The 20,169-nt window shown below is 42.8% G+C and overlaps 1 protein-coding gene across 4 annotated transcripts in view; it reads left to right on the top strand.

Moving 5' to 3' along the window:
- LOC126329815 (stimulator of interferon genes protein homolog) overlaps window positions 1-20,169 on the top strand; it is a 372,973-nt gene that overhangs the window by 262,987 nt on the left and 89,817 nt on the right. For all 4 annotated transcript variants that reach the window (XM_049996215.1, XM_049996214.1, XM_049996213.1 and 1 more), the window contains 2 exons: window positions 15,549-15,659; window positions 15,816-15,948. In XM_049996215.1, the coding sequence (XP_049852172.1) occupies window positions 15,549-15,659; window positions 15,816-15,948 (244 nt within the window). The remainder of the gene's footprint in view (window positions 1-15,548; window positions 15,660-15,815; window positions 15,949-20,169) is intronic.

The raw sequence follows: 20,169 nt of genomic DNA, 5'->3' as shown, positions 1-20,169 counted from the left end.
GTTCTTCCACCGTTTGTTTGTACATACTGATGATTTATTACAGTCCTTTTCATTTATTGTGTCACCAGGCCCACTTTACATTGGTAGTACATCTACTATAGTTCATGCAGCTTATATCACATGTAAGACAGCCAGAAATGGTCCAACCCAAAATATTACGAGATTCACATAGGCAACGCACTGTTACAAAACAAATTCACCTTCGATCCTTTTCAGTGGATTCTTCGAAAGAAGATACTCGCCAAAATGTTCTGTACATGCATACGGAACACACCACACAGAATATTCACAAAGGCTGATAGTTTCACAAACGATTTATTCTGCAACCAACATTCCAAAACCTCTCAAAACTTCACCGAAATGTCTGTAATTGAATCTCCTAGCTCAACGATATAAACTGAGTGCAATTTAACCAACATTTCTTCATCTTAAAAATAATTTTTTCGGACGCATTTAACATGACTTCTCATCCGGCAGCGAGTCCACAACTGCCTGAATGCCGTTGCTCCCAGGGCATATAACTCATTCAATTGTGCGGGAAGGACTTTTCTCTCATTAGTAGATCATTTTGATCATCCAATCAGATTAACCTTTCATGATCAATTTCGCAAGCAAACTGCTTTACTGCAGTCAGCATTCGCAGATGCATCTACGTAATTTCATATTGCAAAATTTCTCAAAACGTTTCCACAAAACCAAACAAAAAAAATCAAAAGAAAACTATGCTTGAAATATACTTTACAACTGTTGTTGTTGTTGTCGTCTTCAGTCCTGAGACTGGTTTGATGCAGCTCTCGGTGCTATTCTATCCTGTGCAAGCTTCTTCATCTCCCAGTACTTACTGCAACCTACATCCCTCTGAATGTGCTTAGTGTATTCATCTCTTGGCCTCCCTCTATGATTTTTACCCTCCACGCTGCCCTCCAATGCTAAATTTGTGATCCCTTGATGCCTCAGAATATGTCATACCAACTGGTCCCTTCTTCTTGCCAAGTTGTGCCACAAACTCCTCTCCCCAATTCTATTCAATACCTCCTCATTAGTTATGTGATCTACCCATCTAATCTTCAGCATTCTTCTGTAGCAGCACATTTCGAAAGAATCTATTCTTTTCTTGTCCAAACTATTTATCGCCCATGTTTCGCTTCCATACATGGCTACACTCCATACAAATACTTTCAGAAACGACTTCCTGACACTTAAATCTATACTTGATGTTAACAACTTTCTCTTCTTCAGGAATGCTTTCCCTGACATTGCCAGTCTACATTTTATGTCCTCCCTACTTCGACCATCATCAGTTATTTTGCTCCCCAAATAGCAAAACTCCTTTACTTCTTTAAGCGTCTCATTTCCTAATCTAATTCCTTCAGCATCACCCGACTTAATTCGACTACATTCCAATACCCTCGTTTTGCTTTTGTTGCTGTTCATCTTATATCCTCCTTTCAAGACACTGTCTATTCCGTTCAACTGCTCTTCCAAGTCCTTTGCTGTCTCTGACAGAATTACAATGTCATCGGCGAACCTCAACGTTTTTATTTCTTCTTGGACTTTAATACCTACTCTGAATTTTTCTTTTGTTTCCTTTACTGCTTGCTCAATATACAGATTGAATAACATCAGGAACAGACTACAAGCCTCTCTCATTCCCTTCCCAACCACTGCTTCCCTTTCATACCCCTCGACTCTTATAACTGCCATCTGGTTTCTGTACAAATTGTAAATAGCCTTTCGTTCCCTGTATTTTACCCCTGCCACCTTCAGAATTTGAAAGAGAGTATTCCAGTCAACATCGTCAAAAGCTTTCTCTAAGTCTACAAATGCTAAAAATGTAGGTTTGCCTTTCCTTAATCTATTTTGTAAGATAAGTTGTAGGGTCAGTATTGCCTTACATGTTCCAACATTTCTACGGAATCCAAACTGATCTTAGGTCGGCTTCTACCAGTTTTTCCATTCGTCTGTAAAGAATTCACGTTAGTATTTTGCAGCTGCGACTTATTAAACTGATAGTTCGGTAATTTTCACATCTGTCAACACCTGCTTTCTTTGGGATTTGAATTATTATATTCTTCTTGAAGCCTGAGGGTATTTCGCCTGCCTCATACATCTTGCTCACCAGATGGTAGAGTTTTGGTAAAGTTTTTCATAATATTGTCCTCAAGTACATCGCCCTTGTATAGACCCTCTATATACTCCTTCCACCTTTCTGCTTTCCCTTCTTTCCTTAGAACTGGGTTTCCATCTGAGCTCTTGATATTCATAAAAGTGGCTCTCTTTTCTCCAAAGGTCTCTTTAATTTTCCTGTAGGCAGTATCTATCTTACCCCTAGTGAGATGCCTCTACATCCTTACATTTGTCCTCTAGCCATCCCTGCTTAGCCATTTTGCACTTCCTGTCGATCTCATTTTTGAGACGTTTGTATTCCTTTTTGCCTGCTTCATTCACTGCATTTTTATATTTTCTCCTTTCAACAATTAAATTCAATATTTCTTCTGTTACCCAAGGATTTCTACTAGCCATCGTCTTTTTACCTACTTGATCCTCTTTTGCCTTCACTACTTCATCCCTCAGAGCTACCCATTCTTCTTCTACTGTATTTCGTCCCCCATTCCTGCCATTTGTTCCCTTATGGTACCCCTGAAACTCTGTACAACCTCTGGTTTAGTAAGTTTATCCAGGTCCCATCTCTTTAAATTCCCACCTTTTTGCAATTTCTTCAGTTTTAATCAATAATAACCAATCAATAATCATAACCAATTGTGGTCAGAGTCCACGTCTGCCCTGGAAATGTCTTACAATTTAAAACCTGGTTCCTAAATCTCTGTCTTACCATTACATAATCTATCTGATACCCTCTAGTATCTCCAGGATTCTTCCATGTATACAACCTTCTTTTATGATTCTTGAACCAAATGTTAGCTATGATTAAGTTATGCTCTGTGCAAAATTCTACCAGACAGCTTTCTCTTTCATTCCTCTCCCCCAATCCATATTCACCCACTATTTTTCCTTCTCTCCCTTTTCCTACTCTCGAATTCCAGTCACCCATGACTATTAAATTTTCATCTCCCTTCACTACCTGAATAATTTCTTTTATCTTATCATACATTTCATCAATTTCTTCATCGTCTGCAGTGCTAGTTGGCATATAAACTTGTACTACTGTAGTAGGCATGGGCTTCGTGTCTGTGTTGGCCACAATAATGCGTTCACTATGCTGTTGGTAGTAGCTTACCCACACTCCTATTTTTTTATTCATTATTATACCTACTCCTGCAGTACCCCTATTTGATTTTGTATTTATAACCCTTTATTCACCTGACCAAAAGTCTTGTTCCTCCTTCCACCGAACTTCACTAATTCCCACTGTATCTAACTTCATCCTATCCATTTCCCTTTTTAAATTTTCTAACCTACCTGCCTGATTAAGGGATCTGACATTCCACGCTCTGATCCGTAGAACGCCTGTTTTCTTTCTCCTGATAACTACGTTCTCTTGAGTGGTCCCTGCCCGGAGATCCGAATGGGGGACTATTTTACCCAAGAAGACGCCATCATCATTTAACCATACAGTAAAGCTGCATGCCCTCGGGAAAAATTACAGCTGTAGTTTCCCCTTGCTTTCAGCCGTTCGCAGTACCAACACAGCAAGGCCGTTTTGGTTAGTGTTGCAATGCCAGATCAATTAATCATCCAGACTGTTGCCCCTGCAACTACTGAAAAGGCTGCTGCCCCTCTTCAGGATCCACATGTTTGTCTGGCCTCTCAACAGATACCCTTCCGTTGTGGTTGCACCTATGGTATGGCCATCTTTAGAACTAAGTATCCTATTACTATCTTTCTGGCTGCCTTATTACAAAAGCAAATGCTCCTAGACACACGTCATCCACCAGTTAGGGGGATTCACCATTTTCAGGACATACTGGTTACGTAACACTTGCTAGTTATGGATGGTGTAATACATTATAAAATTGAAATTTGACATATGTCCCCACATACACACTCGCATTAACTCTCATCTACTCCCACCCTAACACAAAATATAAATATCAACTTTTAAACTATTATTTTCCTTACAAAAGCAAAATTATTAGAAGTTTAGAATTAAAATTCTTTAAAAATAACTTGTGCGCACTGAGAGTGCTGTTAGTATTTTCAAATGACAAAGAAACTTAAACAGTCATGATTCCTATCTGAATTTACTTTACTAAGTATGGATTAAGTACTTTTTAATAGTTTTTTTTATATTTCCAAAACTATTGAAGTTATCTGCATGAAAATTTTACACACTGTTCTTCTACATTATAAAAAGTTTCTGTACCAAATTTGAAAACAAACAGATCATATTTACCATAGTTATTTAGTTTCTTAGGTGAGATGAATAAGTGATCTTAGTATGCTGCTCACAGAGCAGTTCTCATGGTCCGCATACCGCAACAAATTGCATTATGACACCAGCAGCTGACTACACAATGGCCGGGGCTAAAGGCATCATTGCCAGCCTCCAATACAGCTTGACCTAACGGAATAAATCTTACTGCAAAACTCTGCGGGCATGCAAGTAGCTGCGACATTACAAGTGGCTCCACATGGGCCTTATATATGTTTTGCTACAGTGATCTAGTTATTAAAATAGAAATTTAAAGAATCACAATAAATTTTGAATAAATCATACAATAAAATTACTTGTTCTACAGTTCGCAAATTAAATGTGGTAAACTCTTTTGATATATAATTGTACTGTATTTTTGTGTTGAAAAGTCACAAATGCTGCCACTGAGTCCATACTAAACAAAAAGCACACTTTTGAAATGCACAGTTCTTGATATAAATGTTAATGTTTATCAGTTGCTTCCACTCTTTGGTTCTCTAAATCTACACAGTATCACTAAGAGCCAGCATCCACATTGAGATAATGACTTTCTGGGTAGAAACTGCAACATACACCAGCCCGCTAACATTCAAACACTCACATAGAATCCAATAATTAGGTGTTTCATCCAAAATATTACACAGTCCTTACTTCTTAGTGACATAGATGTTACAACTCGTAGTGACAAAGGGAGTTTTCAGCTTAGCTAATTGAGTACTGACACCATAAAAAATCATCTAAATAAGATATTAGTGATTGTATTCACTTTATATTGTTCGCTATCAAACTGTTTCTCACCTAAATGCATTATTGGACACTTACCAAAGTTTTAATAACAACTGGACATACATCCTTCCATTATGTAAAAAGAACTCTGATGTCTCAATACAGTCAATTTACTGTCTCCAGAATGTGAGACCATGCACTGTTCAGTTGTTTAAGAGAAAAACAATTGCCCAATTCTCATTGTTGCAATTATGCACTTCCTCTGTTCAACCAGTCATGATCCTGCAATAACTTTTAGAATCAAGCCAAATTTTGAACTCACACAATACCAAACGAACTATAAAAAATGATATATTTAAATTTCTGATGACCTGAATTAAAGATACACTCCTGGAAATTGAAATAAGAACACCGTGAATTCATTGTCCCAGGAAGGGGAAACTTTATTGACACATTCCTGGGGTCAGATACATCACATGATCACACTGACAGAACCACAGGCACATAGACACAGGCAACAGAGCATGCACAATGTCGGCACTAGTACAGTGTATATCCACCTTTCGCAGCAATGCAGGCTGCTATTCTCCCATGGAGACGATCGTAGAGATGCTGGATGTAGTCCTGTGGAACGGCTTGCCATGCCATTTCCACCTGGCGCCTCAGTTGGACCAGCATTCGTGCTGGACGTGCAGACCGCGTGAGACGACGCTTCATCCAGTCCCAAACATGCTCAATGGGGGACAGATCCGGAGATCTTGCTGGCAAGGGTAGTTGACTTACACCTTCTAGAGCACGTTGGGTGGCACAGGATACATGCGGATGTGCATTGTCCTGTTGGAACAGCAAGTTCCCTTGCCGGTCTAGGAATGGTAGAACGATGGGTTCGATGACGGTTTGGATGTACCGTGCACTATTCAGTGTCCCCTCGATGATCGCCAGAGGTGTACGGCCAGTGTAGGAGATCGCTCCCCACACCATGATGCCGGGTGTTGGCCCTGTGTGCCTCGGTCGTATGCAGTCCTGATTGTGGCGCTCACCTGCACGGCGCCAAACACACATACGACCACCATTGGCACCAAGGCAGAAGCGACTCTCATCGCTGAAGATGACACGTATCCATTCGTCCCTCCATTTACGTCTGTCGCGACACCACTGGAGGCGGGCTGCACGATGTTGGGGCGTGAGCGGAAGACGGACTAACGGTGTGCGGGACCGTAGCCCAGCTTCATGGAGACGGTTGCGAATGGTCTTCGCCGATATCCCAGGAGCAACAGTGTCCCTAATTTGCTGGGAAGTGGCGGTGCGGTCCCCTACGGCACTGCGTAGGATCCTACGGTCTTGGCGTGCATCCGTGCGTCGCTGCGGTCCAGTTCCAGGTCGACGGGCATGTGCACCTTCCGCCGACCACTGGCGACAACATAGATGTACTGTGGAGACCTCACGCCCCACGTGTTGAGCGATTCGGCGGTACGTCCACCCGGCCTCCCGCATGCCCACTATACGCCCTCGCTCAAAGTCCGTCAACTGCACATACGGTTCATGTCCACGCTGTCGTGGCAAGCTACCAGTGTTAAAGACTGCGATGGAGCTCCGTATGCCACGGCAAACTGGCTGACACTGACGGCGGCGGTGCACAAATGCTGCGCAGCTAGCGCCATTCGACGGCCATTCCTGGTGTGTCCACTGTGCCGTGCGTGTGATCATTGCTTGTACAGCCCTCTCGCAGTGTCCGGAGCAAGTGTGGTGAGTCTGACACACCGGTGTCAATGTGTTCTTTTTTCCATTTCCAGGAGTGTATTTACTTCCTTCATACAAATACCAGCTGTTTTTACAAAATGGCTTTCATAAAGGGTATGTTATCCACTACACAACTGCGCAACAGTATGTAAATGCTCACAATATCAATTACTTAGAATTTTTAGACTGATTCTTCAGATATACTCTTCATTCACTCCAGCATGCATTCTGACAATATAACAACTGTTTATTATTAACTGAAAATAACTGAAAGCTGAAAAAGAATATTCCTTAATATTTTTGATAGTATATATCTTATGTTTGTTGTTAAAACTGTGTGGTATGTGTAGTGTCATCTACATCTACATAGTTACTCTACAAGCCACCATACAGAGTGCAGTGGAGGGTACCCTGTAGCACTGTTAGTCATTTCCTTTCCTGTTCCACTCGCAAATAGAATGAGTGAAAAATGACTGTTCATATGTATCCATACAAGCCCTAATTTCTCGTATCGTATCTTCTTGGTCCTTACACACAATGTATGTTATTCTCAGTAGAATGATTTCGCAGTCAGATTCAAATGCTGGTGCTGTAAATTTTTTCTGTAGTGTTTCTTGAAAAGAACGCTGCCTTCCCTCCAGGGGTTCCCATTTGAATTCCCGAAGCCTCTCCATAACACTTATGTGTTGTTGGAACCTACCAGTAACAAAACCAGCAGCCTGCATCTTAACGGCTCCGATGTCTTCCTTCAGTCCAACCTGGTATGGATCCGAAACACTCCAGCAGTACTCAAGAATAGGTCAACCAGAATTTTATATGCAGTCTCCTTTACAGGTGAACCATTCTTTTCTAAAGTTCTCCTAATAAACCAAGATCAACGATTTGCTTTTCCTACCACAGCTCTCACATTCTTGTTCCATTTTATGTCTATTGCAATGTTACATCCAGATGTTTAAATGACACTAGTAATACTGTATCTCAACATTACAGGTTTGTTCTTCCTACTCATCCTCATTAACATACATTTTTCCACATTTGGAGGTAGCTGATATTCATCACACCAACTAAAAATTTTGTCTAAGTCATCTTGTATCTTCCTACAGTTATTCAACTTTGACACCTTACCATACACCACAGCATCATCAGCAAACAACCGCAGATTGCTGCCCACCCTGTCTCTCAAATCAACATATGTAGAGAACAACAGCGGTCCTATCACACTTCCCTGGGGCACTCATAACAATACCCTTGTCTCTGATGAATACTCACCGCCGGCCGCGGTGGTCTCGCGGTTCTAGGCCCGCAGTCCGGAACCGTGCGACTGCTACGGTCGCAGGTTCGAATCCTGCCTCGGGCATGGATGTGTGTGATGTCCTTAGGTTAGTTAGGTTTAAATAGTTCTAAGTTCTAGGGGACTAATGACCACAGCAGTTGAGTCCCATAGTGCTCAGAGCCATTTGAACCATGAATACTCACCGCTGAGGACAACATACTGGGTTCAATTACTTAAAAAGTCTTTGAGCCACTCACATATCTGTGAATTTATTCCTCATGCTTGTACCTACGTTAACAACCTGCAATGGGACATCATGTCAAATGCCTTCTGGAGATTTAGATATATGGAACTTGCCTGTTGCTCTTCATCCATAGTTGATTTGTGACATAAGTTTCTCAATCTCAAGGAAGTTTATTATATTTGAACTGAGAATGTGTCCAAGAATTCTGCAGCAAACTGAAGTTAGGGATATTGGCCTGCAATGTAAAAGCAATATGGGACTCCATCTGGACCTGGTGATTTTTTGCTTTCAAATCTTCCAGTTGTTTCTCTACACCAAGGATACTTATTACTATGTCATCCATACCAAGTCATATAAATAAAATAGAAAGAAACTTCCACATGGGAAAAATATATTAAAAACAAAGATTCCAAGACTTACCAAGCGGGAAACCGCCGGCAGACAGGCACATTAACAAAACACACAAACACACACACAGAATTGCTAGCTTTCGCAACCGATGGTTGCTTCTTCAGGAAGGAGAGGGAAAGACGAAAGGATGTGGGTTTTAAGGGAGAGGGTAAGGAGTCATTCGAATCCCAGGAGCGGAAAGACTTCCCTTAGGGGAAAAAAAAGGACAGGTGTACACTCGTGTGCGAGAAATGACACCGGTGTATCAGACCCACCATACTTGCTCCGGACACTGCGAGAGGGCTGTACAAGCAATGATCACATGCACGGCACAGCGGACACACCAGGAACCGCGGTGTTGGCCGTCGAATGGCGCTAGCTGCGCAGCATTTGCGCACCGCCGCCGTCAGTGTCAGCCAGTTTGCCGTGGCATATGGAGCTCCATCGCAGTCTTTAACACTGGTAGCATGCCGCGACAGTGTGGATGTGAACCGTATGTGCAGTTGACGGACTTTGAGCGAGGGCGTATAGTGGGCATGCGGGGGGCGTATAGTGGGCATGCGGGAGGCCGGGTGGACGTACCGCCGAATTGCTCAACACGTGGGGCGTGAGGTCTCCACAGTACATCGATGTTGTCGCCAGTGGTCGGCAGAAGGTGCACGTGCCCGTCGACCTGGGACCGGACCGCAGCGACGCACGGATGCACGCTAAGACCGTAGGATCATACGCAGTGCCGTAGGGGACCGCACCGCCACTTCCCAGCAAATTAGGGACACTGTTGCTCCTGGGGTATCGGCGAGGACCATTCGCAACCGTCTCCATGAAGCTGGGCTATGGTCCCGCACACCGTTAGGCCGTCTTCCGCTCACGCCCCAACATCGTGCAGCCCGCCTCCAGTGGTGTCGCGACAGGCATGAATGGAGGGACGAATGGAGACGTGTCGTCTTCAGCGATGAGAGTCGCTTCTGCCTTGGTGCCAATGATGGTCGTATGCGTGTTTGGCGCCGTGCAGGTGAGCGCCACAATCAGGACTGCATACGACCGAGGCACACAGGGCCAACACCCGGCATCATGGTGTGGGGAGTGATCTCCTACACTGGCCGTACACCTCTGGCGATCGTCGAGGGGACACTGAATAGTGCACGGTACATCCAAACCGTCATCAAACCCATCGTTCTACCATTCCTAGACCAGCAAAGGAACTTGCTGTTCCAACAGGATAATGCACGTCAACATGTATCCCGTGCCACCCAACGTGCTCTAGAAGGTGTAAGTCAACTACCCTGGCCAGCAAGATCTCCGGATCTGTCCCCCATTGGGCATGTATGGGACTGGATGAAGTGTCGTCTAACACAGGGCCAACACCCGGCATCATGGTGTGCGGAGTGATCTCCTACACTGGCCGTACACCTCTGGCGATCGTCGAGGGGACACTGAATAGTGCACGGTACATCCAAACCGTCATCAAACCCATCGTTCTACCATTCCTAGACCAGCAAGGGAACTTGCTGTTCCAACAGGATAATGCACGTCAACATGTATCCCGTGCCACCCAACGTGCTCTAGAAGGTGTAAGTCAACTACCCTGGCCAGCAAGATCTCCGGATCTGTCCCCCATTGGGCATGTATGGGACTGGATGAAGTGTCGTCTAACGCGGTCTGCACGTCCAGCACAAACGCTGGTCCAACTGAGGCGCCAGGTGGAAATGGCATTGCAAGCCGTTCCACAGAACTACATCCAGCATCTCTACGATCGTCTCCATGGGAGAATAGCAGCCTACATTGCTGCGAAAGGTGGATATACACTGTACTAGTGCCGACATTGTGCATGCTCTGTTGCCTGTGTCTATGTGCCTGTGGTTCTGTCAGTGTGATCATGTGATGTATCTGACCCCAGGAATGTGTCAATAAAGTTTCCCCTTCCTGGGACAATGAATTCACAGTGTTCTTATTTCAATTTCCAGGAGTGTATTCAAATTTTTCCTGTAGGCAGTTTGCTTTGACTTCTATGCAATTCCCATTTGTTTCATTCTTAAATGACCTATTTTTCTGTATAATTGTCTTTCCTCGGAAAGTTTTGTACTTCCTTCTTTCATTGATAAACGGAAGTGCTTCTTCTGTTATCCAACATTTCTTCACAGTTGTCTTCCTTGTATTCATATTTGCCTGTGATTATCCTTTTTAGAGATATCCATTTCTCTTCAGCTGGACTGCATATTGTTGTATTCATTATTGCCATATCTACAGCCTTAGAGAACTTCAGATCCACCTCGTCATTCCTCAGTATTTCAGTGTGTGACTTCTGATTCTCCCAGTTGACTCTTGTAAACTTCACTGTACTCTTCATCACTACTAAAGTATGATTTGATTCTAGCTGCTAGGTATGCCTTACAATCCAATAGCAGATTTGAGAATGTCTATTTGACCATGATGTAATGCAGCTGGAACCTTCATGCGTCTTAGGCCTTTTCTGTAAATAAAATAGAAAGAAACATTCCACATGGTAAAAATATATTAAAAACAAAGATTCCATCACTTACCAAGCGGGAAAGCGCCGGCAGACAGGCACAATGAACAAAACACACAAACGCACACACAGAATTACTAGCTTTCGCAACCGATGGTTGCTTCTTCAGGAAAGAGGGAAGGAGAGGGAAAGATGAAAGGATGTGGGTTTTAAGGGAGATGGTAAGGGGTCATTCCAATCCCGGGAGCGGAAAGAATTCCCTTAGGGGGAAAAAAGGACAGGTGTACACTCGCACACACACACATATCTATCCACACATACACAGACACAAGCAGACATATTTAAAGGCAAAGAGTAAGGGCAGAGATGTCAGTCGAGGCGGAAGAACAGAGGCAAAGAAGTTGTTGAAAGACAGGTGAGTTATGAGCGGCGGCAACTTGAAATTAGCGGAGGTTGAGGCCTGGCGGATATCGAGAAGAGAGGATATACTGAAGGCCGAGTTCCAATCTCCGGAGTTCGGATAGGTTGGTGTTGGTGGGAAGTACCCAGATAACTCGGACGGTGTAACACTGTGCCAAGATGTGCTGGCCGTGCACCAAGGCATGTTTAGCCACAGGGTGATCCTCATTACCAACAAACACTGTCTGCCTGTGTCCATTCATGCGAATGGACAGTTTGTTGCTAGTCATTCCCACATAGAAAGCGTCACAGTGTAGGCAGGTCAGTTGGTAAATCACGTGGGTGCTTTCACACGTGGCTCTCCCTTTGATCGTGTACATCTTCCGGGTTACAGGACTGGAGTAGGTGGTGGTGGGAGGGTGCATAGGACAGGTTTTACACCGGGGGCGGTTGCAAGGGTAGGAGCCAGAGGGTAGGGAAGGTGGTTTGGGGATTTGATAGGGATGAACCAAGAGGTTACGAAGGTTAGGTGGACAGCGGAAAAACACTCTTGGTGGAGTGGGGAGGATTTCATGAAGGATGGATCTCATTTCGGGGCAGGATTTTAGGAAGTCGTATCCCTGCTGGAGAGCCACATTCAGAGTCTGATCCAGTCCCGGGAAGTATCCTGTCACAAGTGGGGCACTTTTGGGGTTCTTTTGTGAGAGGTCCTGGGTTTGAGGGGATGAGGAAGTGGCTCTGGTTATCTGCTTCTGTACCAGGTCGGGAGGGTAGTTGCGGGATGCGAAAGCTGTTTTCAGGTTGTTGGTGTAATGGTCGAGGGATTCAGGACTGGAGCAGATTCATTTGCCACAAAGCCCTAGGCTGTAGGGAAGGGACCGTTTGATATGGAATGGGTGGCAGCTGTCATAATGGAGGTACTGTTGCTTGTTGGTGGGTTTGATGTGGACGGATGTGTGAAGCTGGCCATTGGACAGATGGAGGTCAACGTCAAGGAAAGCGGCATGGGATTTGGAGTAGGACCAGGTGAATCTGATGGAACCAAAGGAGTTGAGGTTGGAGAGGAAATTCTGGAGTTGTTCTTCACTGTGAGTCCAGATCATGAAGATGTCATCAATAAATCTGTACCAAACTTTGGGTTGGCAGGCTTGGGTAACCAAGAAGGCTTCCTCTAAGCGACCCATAAATAGGTTGGCATACGAGGGGGCCATCCTGGTACCCATGGCTGTTCCCTTCAATTGTTGGTATGTCTGGCCTTCAAAAGTGAAGAAGTTGTGGGTCAGGATGAAGCTGGCTAAGGTGACGAGGAAAGAGGTTTTAGGTAGGGTGGCAGGTGATCAGCGTGAAAGAAAGTGCTCCATTGAAGCGAGGCCCTGGACATGCGGGATATTTGTGTATAGGGAAGTGGCATCAATGGTTACAAGGATGGTTTCCAGGGGTAACAGACTGGGTACGGATTCCAGGCGTTCGAGAAAGTGGTTGGTGTCTTTGATGAAGGATGGGAGACTGCATGTAATGGGTTGAAGGTGTTGATCTACGTTAGGCAGAGATACGTTCTGTGGGGGCTTGGTAACCAGCTACAATGGGGCGGCCAGGATGTTTGGGTTTGTGAATTTTAGGAAGTAGGTAGAAGGTAGGAGTGCGAGGTGTCGGTGGGGTCAGGAGTTTGATGGAGTCAGGTGAAAGGTTTTGTAGGGGGCCTAAGGTTCTGAGGATTCCTTGAAGCTCCGCCTGGACATCAGGAATGGGATTACCTTGGCAAACTTTATATGTAGAGTCGTCTGAAAGCTGACGCAGTCCCTCAGCCACATACTCCCGACGATCAAGTACCACGGTCGTGGAACCCTTGTCAGCCGGAAGAATGATGGTGGATCGGTCAGCTTTCAGATCACGAATAGCCTGGGCTTCGGCTGTGGTGATGTTGGGAATAGGATTAAGGTTTTTCAAGAAAGATTGAGAGGCAAGGCTGGAAGTGAGAAAATCCTGGAAGGTTTGGAGAGGGTGATTTTGAGGAAGAGGAGGTGGCTCCCGCTGTGATGGAGGACGGAACTGTTCCAGGCAGGTTTCAATTTGGATAGTGTCTTGGGGAGTTGGATCATTAGGAGTGGGATCAGGATTATTTTTCTTCGTGGCAAAGTGATATTTCCAGCAGAGACTACGAGTGTAGGACAGTAAATCTTTGGCAAGGGCAGTTTGGTTGAACCTGGGAGTGGGGCTGAAGGTGAGGCCTTTGGATAGGACAGAGGTTTCGGATTGGGAGAGGGGTTTGGAGGAAAGGTTAACTACTGAATTGGGGTGTTGTGGTTCCAGATTGTGTTGACTAGAATTTTGAGGTGTTGGGGGGAGTGGAGCTGGAAGTGGGAGATTGAGTAGATGGGAGAGACTGGGTCTGTGTGCAATGAGAGGAGGTTGAGGTTTGTTGGAAAGGTTGTGGAGGGTGAGTGAGTTGCCTTTCTGGAGGTGGGAAACCAGGAGATTGGATAGTTTTTTGAGGTGGAGGGTCGCATGCTGTTCTAATTTGCGGTTGGCCTGTAGGAGGATGCTATGTACAACCGGTGTGGATGTGGGAGAGGAAAGATTGAGGACTTTGATTTGGGATAGGAGTTGACGGGTGTGTTCACTGGCCGAGTCGATGTATAGGTGAAGGATTAGGTGGGTCCTTATACCAGTTCCAAACAGCACAATCCATAGCCCTCACCCGCCTTGTCTCACTCTTTATAAAATTCCTGCATCTTTGACAGTGCTTTTCTACATCTGCCACATTTAATTCTTCAGCTCCCTTGAGTCACGTGCTTGAAAACTTCTTCCTTGTGAAACCTGAATTTCTGCTGGGGTATAAAATGATCAAATAACTTACAGGAACACTGCCACATGACATCTTTGACAACTGTCAGTATTTCAATAGGTGCACGCCCTGTCGTTTTCAAAGCCCAAATACAACACACAAGCAAAGGTGAGTAACATTAACTCTTTCCCTCTATTCGCTTGTCAAGTTCATAATCATGTACTGTATTTTTACCAGGCAAATCAGCGCAGAAGGAATGGGATTCAGTATGCTGCCAAATCAATAAGATTTATAGTATTTACATGATGTAAATCACTTCAAACAAATTTTGTATTGTTATCGTAAAAAAACCAATTGCATGTCTCCTTGTTGTCCATCTGTCCTCCCCGACCCCCTCCACCCAAAACAATTCTCTTTTCCTCTTTCATCCAATTTTTTAGTTATGTTATTCTTCATCCTTCTCATTGCTCTCATAGTTTCATTAGTCTTTACTTCTCACTCCATTCTTTCAGTTATATCTGACCTAATGCTGACCTTCTATTGTCTCTGACAGTTTCTCCTTCCTCTGTTCCTTCTGTTATCATCACAGCTGGTGAATCCCACTTAATCTAGCCTCTGGGTGACCTGCCTCTTTACAGCCTTCCTCAACTAAGCCCTAATTCCTGTATCAAGATGGAATAGACTATGTGTGTTCTGAAAGCTAAAATACTAGTTTCTGTTTAACTTTTTTAAGTGTTATGAATTTTGCCGTCTGAAGGTAAGTAGTGATCAGACATTCAGTCTCCTGGTAATATTAACAGAAAATACAAGTTTAGCATATGATTGTACATTTTTGATTGTGACATCACATTTATTTTTTGATTAATGTACTACAACAGCTGAGTTAACCACTCTTAAAATAGTGTGGTGTGACACATTGACATTTGTTTGCATGTCATTGATGATTTGTCTTTCTTGCAGCTTTAATGAGTACTTTCAGCGAAATATTCATACATGTGGAACTTATTAATTTATTTATTAACCACTTCAGAATATAACATAGTGTGTATATTTCTGTTAGCTTCCACAGGAAGAGATCTCTTTCTTAAATTATTGCCCTTTGTGTGTTTTATCTAACATGTGCACTAGTTGCTTTTTTGTTTTTTGCAGATTTATTGTATCCAGTATGGAAACCCTGTCTTGTTAATTCAAGACGTTGGTCCTCACTCAACTTTTTTCATTTTCATTGGTGCATATGTAATTTGCAATCTAATTAAAGTGGTAAGAAAACTGCAATGGTTATAGTATATCTTATTAGAATTTATAACATGTATACTGTATATGTAGAATTTCTGGTAGCTGAAGATGTACATGTAAGTAGGCTAACCATGCCATACATGATGAGGTCCATTAATCTTAATTTTTTTCCGTCTTTAGGAAGAAAGCAGATTGCAGAATTCAATAATGCTTGAACGGATGAATGGAATGGATTATGGCAGTGGCATGGCCTATAATTTTTTTTATGGATATTTGGATATTGTCCTCCCAAACAGGGGAGGAAGCGAAAAAGGTATCTGTTTTACTACAATAATAATTGTTTATTTCAAAACACCATTGTTAAATTACTCTCATTTATTTTTTTGTTGGCATCAGGATGAAACATAAATGTGATTAATTCAAAGTTCGAAAATAGAAGCTGCAGATTATTTGACAGTACAGCAATCAAACAGGAGAGGTAGACAGTGTTAAGTTTTTGGGATTACAAGTTGATAATAAATTCATTTTGGGAGAACATACCACAGAAATTCTGAAGAATCTAAGCAAATCTTTATCTGCAGTTCACTATTTTAGACATAAGTTATATAAAAATTAAGAAAAGCTGTTATGCTTTGCTTACTTTCATTCCATAAAATCATACAGAATCATTTTTTGGAGTTAATTTTTTCCAAGTCCAGTGATGTGCAAAAATAATTGTATGTGGTATGAATTCAGCTTCCTGCAGACACCTTTTCAAGGAGTTGGGGAAGCTGACTACTGCTTCCCAGTACATTTATTCCTTAATGAAATGTGTCATAAATAATATATCTCTGTTTCAGTCCAACAACTCAGTTTATGGAATCTGTACTAGACATAGTACACAAATATTTAAAATCACTCACTTTGGTCCAGAAAAGCTCCCATTATCCAGGAAAACACATTTTCTGCAACTTGACAGCAGCCATAAAATGTTTAACTACTAATAAAAGTAAGTCTTGGTCAAGGGGCAGTAATCAAAATGTCCTGAGTGTTATCCCAGCCACTGCATAAATTTTGCGTAAAAATCATCAGCAGTGGCAGCCAAAGACTTTGAGTATAAGGAGTCACCCACGTCTTCCTAACAACCTTGTCAAAGAGGATGGAGGAGCATACAAAGGTTGTGAGCACCCGCTTGCCTTTGGAGGGGTGGAACAGCATCTAAAGTCGGCATAATCAGCAATGATCAATGACATGAGGATGCAGAAGGCAATGGAAACAACTGCATTAAATACAGATAATGTAGCCTGTAGACGAAAAGGTGTCAGGTGGTCTCTCCATCACAAAATGTTCCATTTTAGTCCGCCATTCGGGCCTCTGGGTGGGGACTCCCAAGAGGGAGGAGACTATGAGAAAAAGGCTGAGTAACAAACAAAAGGGTAACATCCTACAAGAATGAGTTTTTCACTCTGCAGCGGAGTGAGCACTTATATGAAACTTCCTGGCAGATTAAAACTGTGTGCCAGACTGAGACTCAGACTCGGGACCTTGGCCTTCCGCAGGCAAGTGCTGTACCATCTGAGCTACCCAAGCACGACTCATACCCCATCCTCACAGCTTTACTTCCACCAGTACCTCGTCTCCTACTTTCCAAACTGCACAGAAGCTCTCCTGCGAACCTTGCAGAAGTTTGGAATGTAGGAGTCGAGGTACTGGTGGAAGTAAAGCTGTGAGGACGGGGTGTGAGTTGTGCTTGGGTAGCTCAGATGGTAGACCTCTCCTGCGAACCTTGCAGAAGTTTGGAATGTAGGAAACGAGGTACTGGCGGAGGTAAAGCTGTGAGGACGGGGCGTGAGTCATGCTTGGGTAGCTCAGATGGTAGAGCACTTGCCTACGAAAGGCAAAGGTCCTGAGTTTGGGTCTTGGTCTGGCACACAGTTTTAATCTGCCAGGAAGTTTCAACATTCTACAAGTCTTGAGTGTGGTAGGGAAGCTAGAAAATCTGAAAAGAGAACTGCAGATACTCAACCTAGATAGAGTGCAGTCAGTAAAGGGATATGCAAGTAAGATCACAGATGAACACATGGTAATATCAACACTAGCAAATAATTGTGTAATGGGAGTAGGATTCATCATGAACAGGAAATTAGGGAAGAGAGTGAGTTATTGTCAACAGTTCAGTTATAGGAGTATCGTTTTCAGAAACCAATGACAACAACAACAGTTCTGGTACACAGAGCAACCTCACTAGCAGAAGAATAACAGATAAAGAAAGAAAATGGTTATATTGAACTCTTAATTCAGTATCAAAAGATAGATGAAAATCTAATAATCATGTGTGACTGGAATGTTGTAGTAGGGGGACTAGAAGACTGAGTTACTGGAGAATATTGATTCAGTAATAGGAATAAGAGCGGAGAAAGACTAATTGAGTTTTATTGTAAAAACAACTAGTAATAGTGAATACATTCTTCAAAAATCACAAGAGGAGCAGGTATACTCAGAAAAGGCCTGAAGATGCGGAAAGGTTCCAGCTGCATTATGCCATGGTCAGATAGAGATTCTGAAACCTGGATTATAAGGGGACTAGACTCAAATCATAATTTAGTAATGGTGAAGAGTAGAGTGAAGTTTAAGAGAGTCACCATCAGTGTGGTAAGAAGTCACATACTGAAGTACTGAGGAATGATGGGGTGCATTTGAAGTTCTCTAAGGCTGTAGATATGGTAATAATTAATACAATAATAAGCAGTTCAGTTGAAGATGAATGGACATCTCTAAAAAGGACAATCACAGAAGCTGGTTGGACAAATGTAGATACAAAGAGAGCAACTGTGAAGAAACCTTGGATAATAGAACAAACACTTCATTTTATCAGTGAAGGAATGAAGTAAAAAATTGTTCAGGGAAAGACAGATATACATCAAAACAGGTCATTTAAGAATGAAATGAATGGGAACTGCATAGGAATCTACGTGAAATAACTGTAGGAAAAATTTTGGAGAAACTAAAAGGAAATGGATATTGGATGGCCTGGTTCAAGATATAGAAAAATCAAAACAATGTTCAGTAAATGCTGATAAGATTAAGAGTTCAAGTGCAATTCCACAGTTAAATGAAGAAGAGAGAGTGGATGGAGGAACGTGATACAATTATAGCAGAACTTGCAGCAGAAGAGATGGAGCCCAGAGCAGCAATGAAACCGCATCCAGAGAACCAACTACTCAGTCTTTGCCCTTATTAATACAACAACATAAGTAGAGGTGCCACTTGTGCTGTTAATGCTGCTGCTTGTTGGTGAATGGGAACATCACATGGCTGCGGCAAAGTGAGCGACCAAACTGAGCAGATGATATGACTGACTCATAACCATAGGGACCAGTGTATCAGCCACTTGCATAACACTGATACAATAAGTATTGTGTACTGCCACCTCAGTCCAGAATTGCCCAAATCCCATCTCTACCTTCCTTTAACCTGTGGGTCCATTGTAGTCATGTTGATACCAGAGACTCAGACTTAGTGAGTGAAATGAATTAGTGAAAATAAAACTAACCTAGAGACTCAGATGTGAGCTAAGTGGCAGAGTGAACAATAAAAAAAGATAAACTGGCACTGGGAGTGACAGTGGAAAACGCGAAATATGTATAAAGTGTAAATAAATGAGTGATTATGTTTCAACCGAAGTCTGGGGTCTGAGTTCTTGAGTGGGAAGGAAGGATTGCAATGGGATAAAATTATAATAGAACTTGGAGCAGAAGATATGGGCCCAGAACAGTGACAAGGCCACAGCCAGACAGCAGGCACTGGTCATGGAACTATATGATCAATCCCCATGTCTCATCTGCTGCAACCAGGCTACTGGGCATTGCCCCTGCTAGCACATCAGTGTCAGCAGAGGTGGAGCTTCTGCAGTCAGTGATCCTGTACACAAGCTAGCAGGGATGTCACATGGTTACTGCAACATGACTGACCGAATTGCTGATCTCAGACGTCTGGATTACAGCAGTGAATGGATGTTAATCATGGATTGTGGGAAAACCAGAAAAGGGGAGAGTCAAAGTATGGTGAAAATTAGATGGACTAGTTAGATAAGAACTGAGGAGGTTATCTGCAGAGTCAGTGAGGAATAGAATATTTGGAAAACAGTGCCAGAAAAAAAATGATGATAGGATATATGTTAAGACATGAAGAGATAACTTTCACAGTATTTGAAGAGCTGCAGAGGTTGAAAACTGCAGGGGACGATAGAAATTGGAATATATGTGTCCAACAGGTAACTGGGGATGTTGGTTGCAAGTGCTACTCTGAGATGAAGAGGTTGGCACAGGACAGGAATTTATAATAGTCTGCATTCTAATTTCTTAGTAGAACTGGCTAATGTGTGTATATTATTAATATTATTGAGTAATGTGTGTTAACATAAAATCTTATTTCTGTACAACTTCTGTGTGTTATGTTATTGAAGTAAATAACTGTTGGAAATCAATTTTCTCTTTGATGACATGTAACTTCAATAACCTAATAATTATCATATGCATGTCATTGTGTTGTACAT

This window comes from Schistocerca gregaria, chromosome 2 (genome assembly GCF_023897955.1).
Source record: "Schistocerca gregaria isolate iqSchGreg1 chromosome 2, iqSchGreg1.2, whole genome shotgun sequence".
Lineage (NCBI taxonomy): Eukaryota > Metazoa > Arthropoda > Insecta > Orthoptera > Acrididae > Schistocerca > Schistocerca gregaria.
The sequence above is the reverse complement of the archived record's forward strand: the minus strand, read 5'-3'. Positions and strand labels throughout refer to the sequence as shown.